This window comes from Leucoraja erinacea, chromosome 31 (genome assembly GCF_028641065.1).
Source record: "Leucoraja erinacea ecotype New England chromosome 31, Leri_hhj_1, whole genome shotgun sequence".
In the NCBI taxonomy this organism is placed as follows: Eukaryota; Metazoa; Chordata; class Chondrichthyes; order Rajiformes; family Rajidae; genus Leucoraja; species Leucoraja erinaceus.
The window spans coordinates 15,402,623-15,421,333 of NC_073407.1; the positions used below are offsets into that span (position 1 = coordinate 15,402,623).

General features: G+C 43.5%; 1 protein-coding gene across 3 annotated transcripts in view; it reads left to right on the forward strand.

Annotated features, from left to right (window-relative positions):
• Positions 1–16,329, forward strand: part of LOC129711981 (SH2 domain-containing protein 3C-like) — a 115,862-nt gene extending 99,533 nt beyond the window's left edge. For all 3 annotated transcript variants that reach the window (XM_055660072.1, XM_055660071.1, XM_055660073.1), the window contains 8 exons: positions 305–753; positions 2,094–2,218; positions 2,911–3,581; positions 4,763–4,878; positions 6,892–7,063; positions 9,719–9,830; positions 10,509–10,715; positions 13,829–16,329. In XM_055660072.1, coding sequence (XP_055516047.1) covers positions 305–753; positions 2,094–2,218; positions 2,911–3,581; positions 4,763–4,878; positions 6,892–7,063; positions 9,719–9,830; positions 10,509–10,715; positions 13,829–14,004 — 2,028 coding nt within the window. In that variant the 3' untranslated portion in view covers positions 14,005–16,329. The remainder of the gene's footprint in view (positions 1–304; positions 754–2,093; positions 2,219–2,910; positions 3,582–4,762; positions 4,879–6,891; positions 7,064–9,718; positions 9,831–10,508; positions 10,716–13,828) is intronic.
• The last annotated feature ends 2,382 nt before the right edge of the window (positions 16,330–18,711 follow it).

An 18,711-nucleotide genomic window follows, 5' to 3' on the forward strand; every position in this document is an offset into this window, starting at 1 on the left:
TAGAATTTATGAAGTACCGAATGAGGTTGAAAATGCAGTGTTAAGTGAGAAATCTGGAACAAACTCCTTCAAAAATGCTATTGAAACTGGAATGGGGAGAGGTAGGGGGAAGGTACAGGGTCACCTGAAAGATTCAACACTTTGTTTTAGGTAACTGCATAAAGAGAATCAGAATTATGCAAAATGTAAGGATTACAACATAGATTGCCCAATATCCAATTGTATGGACGAACAGGCTTGTGGGGGACAAATCTGGTTCCTGTGTTCCTCAACAATTTTTTTTAAATTCTGATATTTTTTTCAGGTGTCTGAGAATCTAATGCAGAAAAATGGCGATTTCCTCATTCGAGATTCCCTCACATGTGTCGGTGATTACGTGTTGACCTGCCAATGGAGAAATGAACCTCTCCACTTCAAAATCAACAAGGTGATGATCAAACAGAACGAGGCCTTCACCCGCATCCAGTTTCTGTTCGAACGGGAGAGCTTCGACAACATCCCCGCCCTGGTCCGGTTTTACGTCAGGAACCGCAAGCCCGTTTCCGAGCAGAGTGGTGCCATCATCTACTGTCCAATCAACCGCACCCTTCCCCTGCGATACCTGGAGGCCAGCTACGGGCTGTCCAATGGGAAGTATGGGCTCGCTCACCCCTCTGCAAATCAGAAAGGTGGATACATCAAGCGGAGGAGTGTGACCATGACAGACGGTCTGACATCTGACAAGATCATCCGAAGTGACAGCTGTGGTAACAGGTAAATATTTGGGTTCTTGAGGGAAAAGGAACTCTTGTTTCCCTTGTGCTGCAGAAAAAATGAGTTTCAGAATCTTCTTCTTCTTGCATATGGCATGCACAGTCTAAAGTTGTAGGTCATCTTGTTCTATTTGATCTTGTTTGTGCACATCGAGTTGATTGCATTAGTCGAAACAGGGTGGACCACGTGAAGCTTGCAATCTCCCGCCCCCATTTCAGATCCTCAGACAGCTTTGTATCTACGAAGGTGTGATTGGCAAGGGGGTCAAGGGTTATGGGGGGAAGACAGGAGAATGGAGAGGGAAAGATAGATCAGCCATGATTGAGTGGCAGAGTAAACTTGATGGGTCGAATGGCCTGATTCTGCTCCTACAACTTATGAACATGTACGCATGTATTGGGACTAAATGGAATACTCTGTAACTTGTCAGCACCCTATATGTGGCGACTTGTTTATGCAAAACAAAAATCTCACCGTGACATGTCACTTGTGATAAGAAAGTGTCATTCTTTCATTGGCTGAATATAGGATCAGGTTTCGTTATGATTTCATTGTGCCCATTCCCCATTATCTTATCGTCTGAGACACTCAAATGACATGCAAACTGTGACCTTCTGCTTGAAGATCAGAGAATTTGGCAGTGGGGTGGCCGTAATTATGAAAATGGGCTGTGCTTGGGGTGGCAGTGTCTTGGAAATGGAGGGAATAATTTACCGCTCTCCTCACAGGAGGCTAGGAGAATGTCAGCTGGCTCTGAACTTCCACAACATTGGGCAGTGGGTTGGCAAGATGATTATTGGAAGTAGGGAGGATCCTAAAGTGGCAGCATCGCTTCTTTGGACTACAGCTGCTTCAGAGAGACTCCCAGAGTCAGGTGGTGAGCCCACTTCACATTTCAGTTCAGGGCCCATGCTGCAGTTTAGGGCCTATGCTGGCGGTGAGCCCACTTCAAGTTTCTCAGGGCCCATGCTGCAGTTTAGGGCGCTGGTGGTGAGCCCACTTCAAGTTTCAGTTCAGGGCCTATGCTATAGTTTAGGTTGCCATTATGTGGGATCCCCAGCAGTTTAATGTCAAGTTGTGCTCTCTTAAATTTGTAAGCCATGTGAGACAAAGATGGTCAGGAGAAACCTGGCAGTCTCCAGGATCACCTGATCTCCATCTATAGCCAGCTGGCACAATATAAATGAATGCTGCTCTTCAAAATGGACCAGGTTTCACTATCTACTCAAATTTACTCCTGGATTTCGTCTTCTAGAGAGCATGGTGTGTCCTCTTGACAGTTAAATGCTAATTGACAATGCAAAAGAGCTACCATTCAACAGTGTCTTGCCTCCCTACAGCAGTCCGTCACCACATCACAAGGATCCAATCCGCAACTTTGCTCTTAGCATGGATCAAATCAAGGACATTCGCCACGGAATGGGCCCAGTGAATGAGATCCCTCTCTCTCCAGAGTACAGCACAAGTAAGTGACGTCAAAATAATATCGTAACTGGCCTTCCAGTAAAATGTTGCCATCTGACACAACAAAGCATTTGACAAAGATCGAAACAGATTTGGAGTCATAGAGGAGAACAACATGGAAGCAGGCCATTTGGTTCACCTTGTTTATGCCAACCAAGTGAGCATCCTGGAAACGACCCATTTGTCTGCACTTGGTCCATTGCCCTCTAAACTTGTCCTATCCTTTCCATCTGCAGCTCATGCTAGATACAAATTACCGTCCGAGTGAAAAGGTTACTGCGAATGTCCATCTTAAATCTCTCCTCACTCACCCTCAGCCGATGCCTCTAGTTTTAAAATCCTTCAAAGAAAAATGTCCCAGCCTCTCCCTAGAACTTAATCCCGCAAGCCCAGGTGACGTCCTGGTGCATCTGCAACCTTTGCAACTTAATAACGCCATTCCTGTAGCTGGGTGACCAGAGCGGCACACAGTTTTGTTTTTTTAAGTTCTGCTTCCGCAGGTGAGAATCACTGTCAGGGAGTCACTTTGGGAGATGCATGTGTTTATGAACCTCAGACCCACGTTTTGATTTGGGCCCTGGATCAATCTCAGACACGGGATCTGTAACCCAGCAATATGTCAGTTCTATCCGAAAAGCTTAAGGGCTGGGGGTACGGGTATACCAGCACCTAATGTTGTTAAATCTTCCACAGGCTTGAAGCACAAAAGCCAGCTGGGCCGAGTAGCGAGGATGTCGCCATCATCGCCTGTACTCCGGCGATCCAGTGAGCCACAACTAAGCCCAACCATCGGTCACAGTCTATGTCAGGAGCCCAACAAGGACAAGGCACCCGAGGCTTCGAGTGGACCTCATTGCACCAGCACACATTCCACCCAGTCGCACGGCTCCTCGCAGTCAGACCAGAGGGTCGGCTCGGAGAACTGTGGGGAATCAGAGCACAGCCACTACTGCGAGCTGCGGCCATCTTCGCCGATCGACTGGGAGAGGCAGCAGCTGGAAGTGGCCCTCAAGCAAAGCCAGCTGATGGCAAAGAGCTACGTGGAACGGTTGAAAGTTGAGGAAAATCCAAACATATCTAGCTGGCAGTCGGAGACGAACTTCGGGTTCCTGGAGACAGAGACGTATCTCAGTCCCTTGCCCAGCTGTGCAGAGGAGGAGGAGGAGGAGGGACAGCAGTGTCATTGGTTCACAGCCCCAGTCATCGAACTGGAATCTTCCTTTCACCCAAACGGTTATAAGTCTCTGCTCATTCCCTTGGAGAACAAGCCACTCGAGATGACCGTCCTAAAGAGAGTCAAGGAGCTGTTGGCTGAGGAAGATGCAAAAACTATTGCCAAACATATCACAAAAGCTGACTGCACGGTAAGAAAATCTAGTTCCAGTGGATTCATCTCAATTATATTTCATTATTGTGTTGAGTTGTAGAAATAGTAAACCTTTCTTATTAACAAGACTAGTCCAATCTAAGAAAGTCCCATCTAAAGCTTGTTCGCATTCCCATGTTGCCTTTTCGAATCATCAGAAGCAGACAAAGTCCTTCTCACAGAATAAAGACTTGTCATCGTTGTAATGTAATAAATGGCAGTAATTGGCACCAGGAAACTCCCATAAACAATAGTGAAAAGAGGACAGGTTAATCTGTGTGGATGTTTGTAGTCGAGCATTGAATGTTGGGTTCGACAGCCGAGAAGAGGTTCTGACCCTTACCCCACGAGGCCTTGTATATCAGCCTCAAAGAATTCAATTTAAGGTCTCACACAAAACACTGCATCTTCAGTGATGCAGCATTCCTGGAGTATTGCACCAAAGTGCCAGGCCAGATTATACGGCACAAATACCTCTGAACCCACAATCTCTAACTCAAAAGTGCAAATACAGAGCAAAACAGGCTCCAGAAAGTCCCGCAATCTATGCTGTTGGACAATCTGAGGCACGGTGCAAGCTGAAGCACTCCTGGTGGTTTTCATTCACTGGATCTGGGGAGAGGGTTGTTTTTCCACTGAAGATTGTGAACTATCAGTTGTCTTACTGGAACAGTCAGGTAAGGACAGGATCAGTCCCGGTTTTGTTACATGTGCTGCTGAATATTGATCATGGACAATGTCCTGACTCTCAGATTATCCAGTGCCTCTTAGCAGAAACTGGCTGAGGCCTGGTGAGGCCAGAAGAAGAAATGAAAGTGGACTTGAATTGCTTGATTTATTCATCTTAAGCATTGTAGTTGGCATATTACCAGCCTGTTCGAACCACCAAGTTCAATTTGTTCTCTGGCAAAAAAGCGACAATGTTCCTTAAAACTAAAACTAAGTAAAACATTTTTCAGTGTGTGTATCCACAGTACTCTTGTCCAATTCTCAGAGACAAATGTGTATCCCAAACAGTTGATTGGGAGTCTTGATGTTTCACAAACGCAAGACACAGTGTGGAGATCCTTTTCACAAACAGATCGATATTCAGAGGGTGAATGTGATGCTTGTTACTTGTGGCCATGTAATTGCTGAGAGTGCAAGTTGATTAATCTCCTTTATATCCTGTCTCCACAGGTTGCTAGGATACTGGCTGTTTCTAAGGAGCTGCAGAAGCAGATGGGAGTGAGCTCAGGGCTGGAGTTACTGACACTTCCCCATGGGCACCAGCTTCGACTCGACTTACTGGAACGGTGAGAGAAGCTGAGAGTCGTGAGGCAAACCACGTCCTGTGATCTTGGCCGCCTTGCAGTACAGTTACTTTGAAACAGGGTGGCTTCTAGAGTTGTTTCATAAATGTTCTGGCATCAATTTGTAACATTGGGATAATGTCACTGTATTTGAGCCAAACTGCTTGTTGTAATCAGATGGCCATCTCCTGCAGCAAGAATTTGTGCAGAAAATGTCCATTTCATTTACTCTTTTGTCCTGTGGGAAGGAAAAGTATGATCATTTCTTCCTCTCATAAAGGTGCTGCCGACTGCTTGGTTTGTTACATTAGCTACGTAAAATGAAGGCAGACAAGGCTATTCAACAATCAGATACATTCACACAACAATCTACAGGAAGCACGTGGGGAGCACATGTTGATTTTTACGTCAAAACTCATTTGCAGGTCAGGAAATTAAAGGCCTGATCTGATGTTCCTACCCATGCTTTAGTCAGCTCTGAGCAACACATGACCATGCAGCATATGTTTTTAAGTTCCAATCCAGAATGTGGACCACCATTTTGGCTCAAGCTGAGCTGCTCATTTCAGGAGCAAGTTAAAACAAGGCCCAAGTCTGCCGTTTATAGTGGTTATTAAAGGTCCCAAGTCTCAGTATTTTGAGACGACCAAGGGCTAACATAAAACAGGACAGCACCAGAGCAGGCCCTTCAGCCCACAAAGTCCGCCCTGTTACTTTCAAAGGCAATGGTTAAATCTTATTTTACCTGCTGGCAATTTTGGAGATTAATTAGAAGAACCTATAGGCTCTGGGGGCTGCTAACTCTATTAAATATTTTACATTAACACAGTGTGATGCCCTTACTGAACAGATCTTACTGGGCGCTGAACATGAATATTTAGCCTGCTGGCAGGTAGAATTAGTGCACAGCTGTATATATTAATCTAAAGCAACAAATAGTCGCATGTGAGATTCAGTGGCAAAACCTGCAAACACTCTGGGCAGTTTGTAAGTTAATAAAAGTATCCATACATGAATGGTCAATGGGGACGGAAGCAGGAAGGATGAAGGAAATGGAGTGTTATGGGGCACTCAAAGACAGGATCAGGGTTAGAAAGCGGTGAATGATATTTTATGGAGTATATATGACTACACAGTTCTTCTTGAGAACAATTAATGTGTAACGGGGATGTTGCCAGGCCTTGAGGGCCTTGAGCTATAGGGAAAGGTTCGGCAGGGTAGGATTTTATTCCTTGGGGTGCATGAGGTTGAAGGGTGATCTTATACAGGTTTATAAAATCATGAGGGGAACAGGTAGAGTGAGTGCACATAGTCCTTTACCCAGAGTAGGTCAATCAAGAACTAGACAATATGGGTTTACGGTGAGGGGGGATTTAATAGGAGCCAGAGGATAAACCTTTTCAATCAGAGGGAGGTAGGTACATGGAACAAGCTGTCTGAGGAAATAGTTGAAACAGGTACTATAACAACATTTAAAACATTTTGGACAGGTACATGGTTAGGAAAAGGTTTAGAGGTATATAGGATAATGCAGGCAATGGGACCAATGTAGATGGGACATACTGATTGGCATGGACATGTTGGGCTAAGGGACTGATTTCATGCTGTATGACTTTAATTGTCCACAAATGCAGGTGGGAGTTTTGACAAGCATCTATCACTGCAGGACAAGTAGCTGAGTGTTCTTAGAGAGGTCCCCAGGCCAATGTTATTTACTGAACTAATTAGACCGGGGTTGAGTACAGAGGTACAACAGGGTCTGGAAGACGCAAGTGACGGCAGATGTTAGAATCGAGCAACAAACAATCTGCTGGAGTAACTCAATGGGTCAAGCAGCATCTGAGGGGGGAAGGAATGGTCAATGTTTTGGGTTGAAATCCTGCATCAAATGTTCTGCTATTCTCTGCAATTAAAAGTTCTGACAAATAGTCGTGATATGCCAGTTTGCTTTATCTAACCCACTGAGTGTCCCCTGCATTTTCTATATTAACCCTGGATCTTTACCTTTTTCCATAGGTTTAATACCATGTCAATCATGATGGCAGTGGACATTCTGGGCTGCACGAGCAGCACAGAGGAGCGAGCTTCCCTCCTGCATAAAACTATACAGTTGGCTGCTGAACTGAAGAGCAATATGGGAAATATGTTTGGCTTTGCCGCTGTGATGAAAGCTCTGGAAATGCCTCAGGTAGGTGCTGGAATCAGTGAGATAGTCTGAATTTCGTATCCTTGTTTAATTATTAATCCACTATTGGGCTAAGGGTAGAGTGAGATATGTGCTCCTGGACCAACCACCAACAGCCTGACTATTTTGTTCCCCTCGGCCAGTTGAGGCAGCAAAGCCCCCAGTCTGACTTCCCCTCTGCCACACTGTGGAAAAGGTCTGCTTCCTCACAGAGGGAAATGGTTAAACACTCAACAGATGGGATTGTTGAGGGTAGCAGGGAGTGCAAATCTGGTACCCTCCAGGATATGTGGCATTTGTTCCATTGTTCATCGTAATAACATCCAGTTCCAGTGTTTATTTTTTTGTCTTTGAAGGAGGTTTAAGTCACATTCAAAACGACCAAGGAACTATGTTAAATAATTAATTGTGTTGTTCATACTTAGCATTCATTACATTTACAATGCCCACAGGGTAACAATATCAGTAGTGCGCTCTTGCATACTACCGTTGATGTCCCATTAAATATATGAATCCATCACTGATGATCCTATATTGATCCAAACTCGATGAGCTTGAAATATGAGTAAGGTTTCTCCAGTAAATGTCTTTTGGTGAATTTTTGATTATTGAGCTGGGAGTTGTTCTCGGAATGTCATTGCAGCTTCTGCTGCTTTTATTCTTGCTTGGAAACAGTTTTTGTTTGGTTATTTTACCAGACTTTGCACTCAGGGAACTAGCGTGTGTTAATTCAAACTCTGCTGCTTCTCCTTATCCATTGTGGTCAGAATATGATTGGTGGTGTGGACATTGACTGAATAGTTTGACAGGTGGCAGGGTTCCTTGTAGCCGTGGATCTTCTCACCAATCACCCTTCTGTGGTATTGCTCATCATTGTACAACATGACAATTGATTTACCATGGCTAAGAAACTACACTCCTAATGAGCAGGATTCTGAGGATTTTACTGGTGCTCTGATGATTCCATTTCATGGCTTGTTCCATTATTCTGTAAGATCTACAAAATCACATCTTTTAAACTTACTGAAGCTCCAAACAGAAGGGGAACGCTATGCCTATTCTTTTCATATGCTTATCCAATTGCCAGTTTAAAGTTACAGTGGAATGCAATACCACTATCCTCTGGTGGTGCTACAGATCATAATAACCCTCTGAACAAAGACATTTCACCTCAATTGTCAAAAGCAGAGGCATTTGAATTTGAAGCTGCTAACTCTCTCCACCATCTGACCCATGGGGCAAGTGTGTGGTCTACTGACTTCCCCATTCTGAAGTCAATGATTAGTTCTTGGATTCTGTTGATGTTGACTGTGAGGTTGTTGTTGTGACACCCCTCAACCACCTGTTCTATCTCCTGTATTCTGACTCATCGCCACCTGAGATTCAGCCAACAGCAGCGGGTGCATTGGCACATTTATAGATGGCATTGGAGCTGTGTTTAGCTACATAGATGATTCATGGGTGTAGAGAGAAGAGCAGGCGGCTAAGCAGGTAGCCCTGAAGTGCACCTGTGGGTGATAGTCTGTGAAAAGGAGACCATGACCTTTTTCCTGACGTAATGTAAACAGCATTATAAACATTAGTCCTTCTGAATCTTAAAATGTGATTTGTAACGATTAAGCAAGCCTCCCTTGCTTTTATGATCTCTACACTATTAAGTATCTCATATGTTTTGTTAATTATCACATTAACTTTTCTTGACACCTTCAGTAATACACAAAATCTAATTTGCTTTTCACTATACCACGTCTTCAGAACAATGGCATTTAGTTCATATTTCCTCTCATTTCTCCCTCAGAGACTCGCATCACACCAAGCCATATTAAATTGCATTTGTCATATCTTCTACCCAGGGAAAAAGCGATTCAGTCTTTTTTCCCCAAAACAGAGAAATCTGAATCTCGAGTGTAAAGGATTAAGGCGAGAGGGGAGAGAGATTTAAAAAGGACCGCAGGGGCAACTTTTTCACTCAGGGTGGTTTGCACCTGGAATGAGCTGCCAGATGAAGCGATAGAAATGGATAAAAGTACGAGTTTCAAAAGACATTCAGACAGATATATGGAGAGGAAGGGTTTAGATGGATATGGGGCAAGTGCAGTGTGCCATCTTGGTAGGCATGGACAAAGTGGACCGAAGGGCCTGTTTTGTACTATACAGCTCTACAACTCAAATATCTGCCTTATGATCAGTCTTTATCTTCCTGAACTATGCCAAACTACCTGTTCACTGTCGACAATACTATATTATCCTGAACTTTGCCATTAAACTCCTTAAATCCAGCTTCAGTTTGTATCCTTAATACCAACCCCCCACTTGCTACTTTGCTGCAGTTCACCGCTCCTCTTTATTGTTAACCATTTGCCTCTAATGTCCACAAGGACTCACCAACAGAAATACCTAAAGCTGCTAATTTGTGAATAAATCTGTAATGTCATACTTTATCAAATATGTTCTTAAAAATATATACATACATCAATTGCACTGCATTTCTTCACTTCTGTTACCTCAAAAAGTGAATTCAATCAAGCAACCAGTATCAAATTCCCCTCTGAGACAAAGCAGTTTCATGACGGGTTACCCACCATGAAATAGTCCAATTCATGTTAAATCTGTATCTTCCCAGTTGCAACATTTATTCACCGCAGGTTTTTATTGTAGATTTCGAGGCTCGAGCAGACATGGATGGCTCTTAGACAGCGACACACTGAGGGAGCGATTCTTTATGAAAAGAAGTTGAAACCCTTCATGAGGAACATGAACGAAGGAAGAGGTAAGACCCAGAACTTCATCCATCAGACATGTTTGTTATTGAACTGTTTTCATATACTGAAAACAGTCTAATAAAGGGAAGGAGAGAAAATTATTTTAGTTAGACAACACACCTTCAATGCCTATCCACGGTGGCAAGTTGACCCCCAGCTAATTGTGGGATTAAGGTCCAATGGTCGTTTAGTGGCTCATCTGATGATCCACAAATGAGATGCGAGGGATTATAGATTTGAATGGATACAGATCCAATATCAAGAACATCTCTTAATATGAAGATAAAACCATTATGTGAGCGTTTACGAAATAAATGCCTTTGTAAACAAGCTCCATCCTCAACTGAATATTAAATAAGTTATTGGTGATAGAGGAACAGACCAACAGGATGAAATGCTCCCCTGTGCAATGCTAGTGCCCCTGAGAACTAGGTTTGAGACAGGGGAGCTGTTGCTACAAAGTCAATTACTGAGTCAAAGGGCCGGGGGAAAAAACATTGACAAATATTTAGTGATTTTTTAAATCTTCTTTTATGGATCAGAATATTTAGCAACTGATTAAATGAATGAAGTAGAAATTGTAATTAGGCAGGTAGTCTGTGGTAAGAGCAGGATTGATGGAACTTCTCATTCTAATTTATTTAGCTTTCTGAGTTTTATTGAGACGTTAACTATCTGCCTTTCAGAAGCATCTCCACTGACCAACACCACCTTTCCTCACGTGGTTCCTCTCATCACTTTGCTCGAGCGTAATTTGGCAACGACTGAGAACATTGAGCCATGGGAGATCAGCGACAGTGGCGTTGAGGTGGTGATGTCACATCTGGAGGCTGCAAGAACAATTGCACATCACGGGGGGCTATATAAAACCAACGCTGAACTGAAACTACAAGGTAAATACTTAGAATACTCTCTCTTGCTGAAACAAAGAGTTATATTTAGCATCCATCAATAATCTCTCTTCCCAGTTATCCCCTCTTTGGTCTAAAGCAGTGGTTCCCAACGTGGGGCGTACGCCCCACAGGGGGGCAATTGGATTTTTAAGGGGGGCAATTGAGCGCAACTGAGGAGGTCTGGGTCCAAATTATCGATTTTTATTTTTTTGGATTTTCCATCAGGTAAACATATGTAGTTTATGTTTCAGATGTTATTTTGAGTAAATAATTTTTTTTGGGTAAAAAAGGTCTTTATTGTGTAGTTATTTTTTGAAGCTTGTTTAAACCAAGGTATTGGCGTTTTAAGCTTCTTCAGCTGAAACGGAGTTCACTTTTTAAATGATAAGAATTATATATCACCACATGGGGGGGGCATCAGGATTTGAGAGGTGATTAGGTGGGGCATGGCCAAAAAAAGGTTGGGAACCACTGGTCTAAAGGCTGTAAGATCGGCAGGATTCAAGCCAAATGCCCACCCAGGTACCAAATCCAATCTTTACACGAGCTTCGACAGTGACTAGCTGTTTAAACACTGTACTGGCCTGGCCTAAGCATCTCCTATTGTTTCCCAGCATTGGGCACTGTGAGGAACCAGTGTTGGACTTTTCTTTCTTACTGCTTTGACTCGGGCTGCTGCATCCAACAGTGTGACCACTGCCACCTAGTTGAGGACAGCTCATGTGGCCTTGGCTGGAGGCCCAAACCGATCAGCCCCAACCCAAAACATCGTTTGTCCATTCCCTCCACAGATGCTGCCTGACCCGCTGAGTCCCTCCAGCACTATTGTGTTCTTCTCAAGGTTCCAGCATCTGCAGTTTCTCGTGCGTCCTCGTTGATCTGTTTAGTTCAAAGCCACGTTTGCTTTGAAGGCAAAGTGGAAAGCAGATAATGGCAGGGGAGGATGTAACTACACACACACATTCTGACTGCTTTTGTGCCTTGGTCCAGTATGGGAGGAGGGGCTGGACTGAACAGATGGGGGTTATTTTGTCATGGGAAAGGAAGGAAACCCCTATCAACAAGGTTATCCTGCACAAGCCTTGTAGATGGTTACAAAACACAATTGGCATGAAGCCAAGAGCAATTTGTTTGTCTGGTTCGGGGAAATAGTGGAAGCTGGAGGGGGACTTAAAAGTAAGACAATATGCACACATATTCCATTATTATTGCGTAGGCAGCTGTCAATACTAGCAGGTATCCTGACCCTATGGACTCGGGAGGCCAAGATCCTAGCTGATAGTTTTAAGAAGGAACTGCAATGCTGGAAAATCGTTTGTACCAAAATGCTGGAGAAACTCAGCGGGTGCAGCAGCATCTATGGAGCGAAGGAAATAGGCAACGTTTCGGGCCGAAACCCGCAAGGGTTTCGGGCCGAAACGTTGCCTATTTCCTTCACTCCATAGATGCTGCTGTACCCGCTGAGTTTCTCCAGCATTTTTGTTTACGTCTGATAGGTTTTAATATTGGTGGTAAGGTTTTGGCTAGCTGTAAACTCAGAGCGCAGAGAATGCACTCACTTCAGTTCAGGGAGATGTGTGTGGATGTGGCTAGCAATCACCCAGCCCCTGACATCGCTACTTTTTTCCTCAGGATTGGTCCAGACTCAGCCATCGGAGGGCTTCATCAATCAATGACCTTCAAAGTTTCCCAGCATTTTTGACTATACTATCCAAATACAAAGGAACAGATGTGTGGGATGGATATCACTTGCACAAAGTTCAAGTCCATTTGGAAGTCCTCATCAAATGAAACCGTGCATACCTTCAGGCACAAATACAGGCTGTTAAGTTGCAAATACCATTATTGCTACAAAGTGCCAGGCCCTGACCATCTCTAGCGAGAGTCAGTCTAACCATGTACTCTTGATATTCAGTTACTTTACCAATGCTGCATCCTCTACCTCAATGTCCCCCGGGTCACCATTGACCAGAAACTCATCTGCCCCAACCACATAAATAAGACGGTTACAAGAGCAGGAATGTGGTTGGGTATCCTGTGGGGAGCGACTCGCCTGCGCCACAAAGCCTTAAACCGTGCACACAGTACAGTCAAGGGTATGATGGAACATGCTTCCCTTGCGAAGATGAGTGTTGCTCAAACAATACTCAAGAGCTCAATACCATTCAATCCATTGTGTTTAAGAAGGAACTGCAGATGCTGGAAAATCAAAGGCACACAAAAAAGCTGGAGAAACTCAGCGGGTGCAGCAGCAGCATCTATGGAGCGAAGGAAATAGGCAACGTTTCTGAAGAAGGGTTTCGGCCCGAAACGTCGCCTATTTCCTTCGCTCCATAGATGCTGCTGTACCCGCTGAGTTTCTCCAGCTTTTTTGTCTACCTACCATTCAATCCAGTTGTTTGGCACCAGATTCACCAGTCTAAACATTTGTTCTCTGCACGACTGGTGGACAACCTCAGCAGAATGAATCGATGTTTCTCATTTCTGCTACTCACTCAGCACCTCTCAAACCCACAACTTCACCTACCTAGAAAGAACGCCCAATGTTAGGCGAGTCCAGAACCAGGGGCCACAGTCTTAGAATAAAGGGGAGGCCATTTAGGGCTGAGGTGAGAAAAAACTGTTTCACCCAGAGAGTTGTGAAATTGTGGAATTCCCTGCCACAGAGGGCAGTGGAGGCCAAATCATTGGATGGATTTAAGAGAGAGTTAGATAGAGCTCTAGGTGCTGGTGGAATCAAGGGATATGGAGAGAAGGCAGGCACGGGTTATTGATTGTGGACGATCAGCCATGATCACAATGATTGAAGGGCTGAATGGCCTCCTACTGCACCTATTTTCTATGTTTCTATGTTTCTAACTGTTCAACAGATGCATAGGAATATCACCCCCACTGCTTCCCCAACCACGTCATACACCATCATGTCTTGTACATCACCGTTCCTTAATCATCACTCGATTTAAATGCCCCAAACTAACTTTCATGGATAATAAAAGACTTTTGTTTTAAATTAGAGCAAGTTGAATGATCTGGAACACCATTTGAAAGGAGATGTTTCCACCATCCTAGCTTTGTTTTCAAAGCAAGTCACACTCTCTTTTTGCATCCCGCAGGTTTTCAGGAGAATGAGCAAGTTCTTGAAGTCTTCAAGACAGAGTTCCAAATGCGGTTGCTGTGGGGCAGCCGAGGAGCAGGTGGCAGCCAAGCCGAGCGATACAAAAAGTTTGACAAGGTCCTGTGTGCGCTGTCGAACAAGCTGGAGCCTCCAGTCCGTCACAGTGAATTGTAGCATGGAGCAAATACCTTCGCAAGCCTGGTTAAGGGGATCAGTAAACAGGAACTTCCTAGTATTGTTCTTTTCTCATTCACTTATTTCTAGAAATCCCATCTGTTTAATGGGTTATCGTAAGTCATTGGTAATTCATGTGTGCACAGATTCATAAACAGAAAGAGATGGGCATGGATTTCAAACGTTGATTAACGGTTATAGATCTTAGAAACTATGACAATCTCGGACTTAGAGCTTTGATAACGTTCTTAATCATTTATTGCCAAGCAGTATGGATCAGAATAGTCCACAGAAAAGCATGTGCAAAATGTAATCTCATTTCATCAAGGTGAACATTGAGGTGTTACAGAGGGTGAAAAGGAACTTGTCTTTTAGACTGGAGAAGTGGGGAGGAAACTCAGCAAGCAGTTGCAATCCAGTGAGTTTTACTGGGAAGTGGACCTGCATTTGAAATTGGATGAAGCCAAGATGCTACTAGCTTACTGGGACTGATGGTCAAAACTGTTTTGAACAACAGTCATGTGGATAAGGTTCTGGAGCTAGAATTGGCACGTTTTAGAAGAGGAACCAAACCACAGTGGAAAACTGATAAATCTTTCAAAAGGTGACCAAACCCAAAAAGATTTGCACTTTTTCCAAAAAAAAAACTAACCAACAATATTGCAATATGTAGTTATCTAACATCTTGAATGTGAGGAAATGATAGCTGTGAATGTCATGGTGCTCCACTGCCTAAAGGAGATCTAGTCAAATGATGCCTCCGAGATCTAAATGACAAAAAAAATCAACAAAGTCTTAATGAAAGATGGCAGGCAGCAATCCTTCAGAGGCAAAACTAGGGTTGTTTGGTTTGTTATCCATAAAATAACATCTGACTGTCTCACTGTGTTAGCTTACCGGAAAATTATACTGTGAGATAAGTTAGGGGTAAGATGGCACAACAGCACTCGCTACCCAATACCACTGTATTGGTGGGAAGGGTAATCCCAGACTAATTGGCATCAGTAACACCATGCACCCATGTCAACCCAACCGGGTGCAGTGTGAGAGGCATCTCATTTTTGAGATGGCTTAGAGCTTTCTAATAGCAGAGAGCACAATCTGCACTCTGAAGGCAATGCTGAGGGACAGAGAGTGAAGATACACACAGATGCTGCCCATTACCCGAGCAACTAGATAGGAAGCAAATGTTTAGCTTCCAATCTTTGTTCAGTGACCTTCTGCACATGTGAAACATTGATGCCTTGTATGCTCTCCAACCCTCTACAACTGGACTTCTTTGCTTAAACTACTTTGAAGAAAGTTAAACCCAAGGACCCAAGCATGCACTTTCAGGAGGGAAAACAGAAGACATGCCATGGGAGGGAAGACTTTGGGGGGGGGGGAAGGGGTTGTTGCAAAAACTGAGTAATTGTACTCTTAAGTATCAGGGTACTAACCTTTCCTCGGTCCTGATGGACTCCTGCACATCAAACTGTCTTTCATTGAAGGAGTAGAGAAACTCAACAATCTGGAATAGACTCACTCTTTTGTAGCTTTCTGGCTTAAAATACAGAATTTAACTTGAAAATATGTAATTACCAGTGTACTTAACAGTGTTAGTGAATAAGGTTAGGGTTAGACGCATAGGTGGTATATCTTACTGCTGAAGACAATGAACTCTGTAAAAGCTGAAGACAGGCCTTCACCACAGTGCTAACATTTACTGCTATTCCCAAGAGGTTCCTTTGGGGGAGGGGCCAGCATTATTCTGTTCCTGAGACAGATGCTGCCAAAACTATGCTTTCCGAGTCACATCCAACACACCATAACAAATGTTTAAAAGCACTCCATTTGGCATTGGCCACGTTGAATGGCACAACAAATGGAATGCAGGTGCACAGATCCAAACAGACACAACCGAATAGACAACAGCAGTTAATACTGTACATGTCCAACACCAATCCTGCATTAATTGCCCAAAAAAGGAACATACCTCATATACGTACTAATGTGGTCCTCAGGCCATCTAAATACATTTATGTTTAACCGCAAAACTCTTCAGTGTTCTTCTGCTTTTGCAACAATGGCACAGTGTAAATAGAAACAGATGTATATAATGAATATGTCCTTACATAAAATTGTCCCATTTGTTACAGAATATAATCTTGGTTGTTTATGAATGATTTCATTTGTATTAAGATGTGTATGAGCGAAAGTAAGTGATCGTACAGTACAGTATGTCATTTCCGACTTCATTGGTGCAATTTAAATAATTTTTTTAAATACACGTTGATTAAAAGTTGAGAAATGCTAATAAATTGAAAAAAATGAGAAAATAATAGTTTATGGTTTTTAATCATGAAATAGTTTATCCTTTGGTTAAAGTTCTTGATGTTTCAATTGGTAGCTGTAAGTCCCAACAGTTTAATTCCACGTCTGTGCTGAATTAACACATCTTGGAGCACTAATTATTTTGGGACTAATTCCCATGTAAAGTGACAAATTTAGTATGATCACTTGAGGTGCTTTAAAACCCACACCCTAGAGTAAGAGGCCACTTTCAAGAGAGGAGAAAAATGCTCGCCAATAAAAATTGACAGGAAGATGAACGCAGGTATTTCTTTACCAGTCAGATTATGTTTATTAAGCGTGGTTCATTAACTAACGTTATTACCACCTTTCATAACTGTTGCCGCTTTCAGTGACCTTGCAGAAGCTGTGCGACAATTATTGACACCTAGAGTTAGCTGGCCAAGCATAATTTGACAGAACAATTCCCTTCAGTTAACACTCCAAAAGCCACCATTTTTGACGCAAACTATTGACCTTTACCTGTTGACAGTATTTGAGGGAAGGGGGGGGGGGAGGATGTTTAGCTTAAGTGATTCTCCGCAGACTCTTCTACCTTGATGAATATTAGTACAGAGGAACACAAAACTCTTTCTATCTTGGTAACCCAGCACTGAGAGCTCTCAAATCATTTACAGCATAGGTCAAACCGCAGAACTGAAACCTTCATCCCCAATCTTCATCATTCCCCTTACTTTTATAAGGTGGTATTTTAAAAGTTTTCATACTGCATCTTCTATGGCCCTTCAAAATGTGACACATATGTGTGGTCGAGGCACATGTGTGGTCGACACACACACACACACGAATGGAGCAAAGAATATAAGCTTTCAATATGCAATTCAAGTCTTAAACCCATCCTCAATAGAGTTAAGAGAACAATAGATCAGGCACCTTTTGCAAAATGTTTCAGAAGATGGTGTGTAAATGTGAAAGCTTTATCCAAAATGCACACCAGTCCAGTTGGAAAACTTGAACCGTTTTCTGTGGAATAGAAAGAGATGGAATGTACTACATATGGTTTCAATATGCTTCCATCCAAAGAGGCAGAACTTCAAATATTTCAGTCCTGGTATCATCACTGACCAAAATCAATCAAATGAACAGGCAGCTGCCCCAAGTGCTGAAGCAAATTGCAGTATCCATTGATTCGGTGCACCAGTCTTGGAAACTATAGACACAAACATTACTTATGGCTCCTTGGAACACAAAGTGCTGGAGTAACTCAGTAGGTCAGGCAGCCTCTGGAGAACATGGATAGCGATGTTCACTATCAGGACCCTTTTCAGACCTTTTGGCTCCTTTCTGACCCCCTTCTGTTTCTCAAATAAAAGTCATAATCAATTCCAAAATTAGAGCTTTGCGGCATGGTGGCACGAAGGTAGTCGAAGGAAGTCGCAGATAATCTTCAACATAGTCAAAGGGAGGTCGAAGGAGGTCGTCTTCACTCTCCACTATTCGGTGTCCAATTTTCCCAAAGCCAGTCCTCAACATAGTCGAAGGAGGTCTTCAACATGACACTTTTGCAAACTCTCCCAGGTCACCGCAGTGGGACAGCCCCTTTAAACATGTTAATGTTCTCTGGTTTGTTTTATGTGGGGGGGGGTTGGGGGTAACTTTTTTTCTATCTCTCACCTTGCCAGAGATGCAATTGTTTTCTGGATGGTATCTCTGGTTGTATCTCTGCGGTCTAGCATCGTGGAGCTGGCGGCCTTGCTTGGGGCTGTCTTTGAGCCCCACTGTGGGGACGTGGATTTACCATCGGAGCCGATCCCTTGCCTGGGATCAACGCTCCAACCGCGGCCTGCGGATTTCACCGTTGGTGAGTGCGCAGTCTCAGGTTGAGACCGACGTCGGGGAGCTCCAAAAGCCGCACGATGTCCGACTAGCCCTGACCCGGGGTAGATCGCCTGGTGCGGGGGAGCTGAGATTCCTCCCCGATGCAGGAGCTTGATCGCTCTGACGAGGAAGACCCGCCACCGGCTATGGGAGTAAGATCGTCCCGTCAACAGAAGGTTAGAGGCCCCCGACCGCTGGAGGACAAAGAAGGGAGAGATTGAACTTTGTTTTCCATCTTCCTCACAGCAAGGAATGTGGGGGAATCACTGTGGTGGATGTTCATGTTAAAATGTATCTTGTGTGTTCTGTTGCTTTTTATTGGTATGACTGTATGGCCACTGAAATTCCTCTTATGTTGCAAAACATACTTGGCTAATAAAATATGATTATGATGATTATGAGTGGGGGAGGGCATATTTCATTCTCAAATTTAAAGTGGATCTTCAACAAATAAAAAAATCGGTTGCATTCCAGTTGGCTATCCAATATTGATTAACGATATAATTAAAAAGATAAATACTATTTGTTCTCATTTTT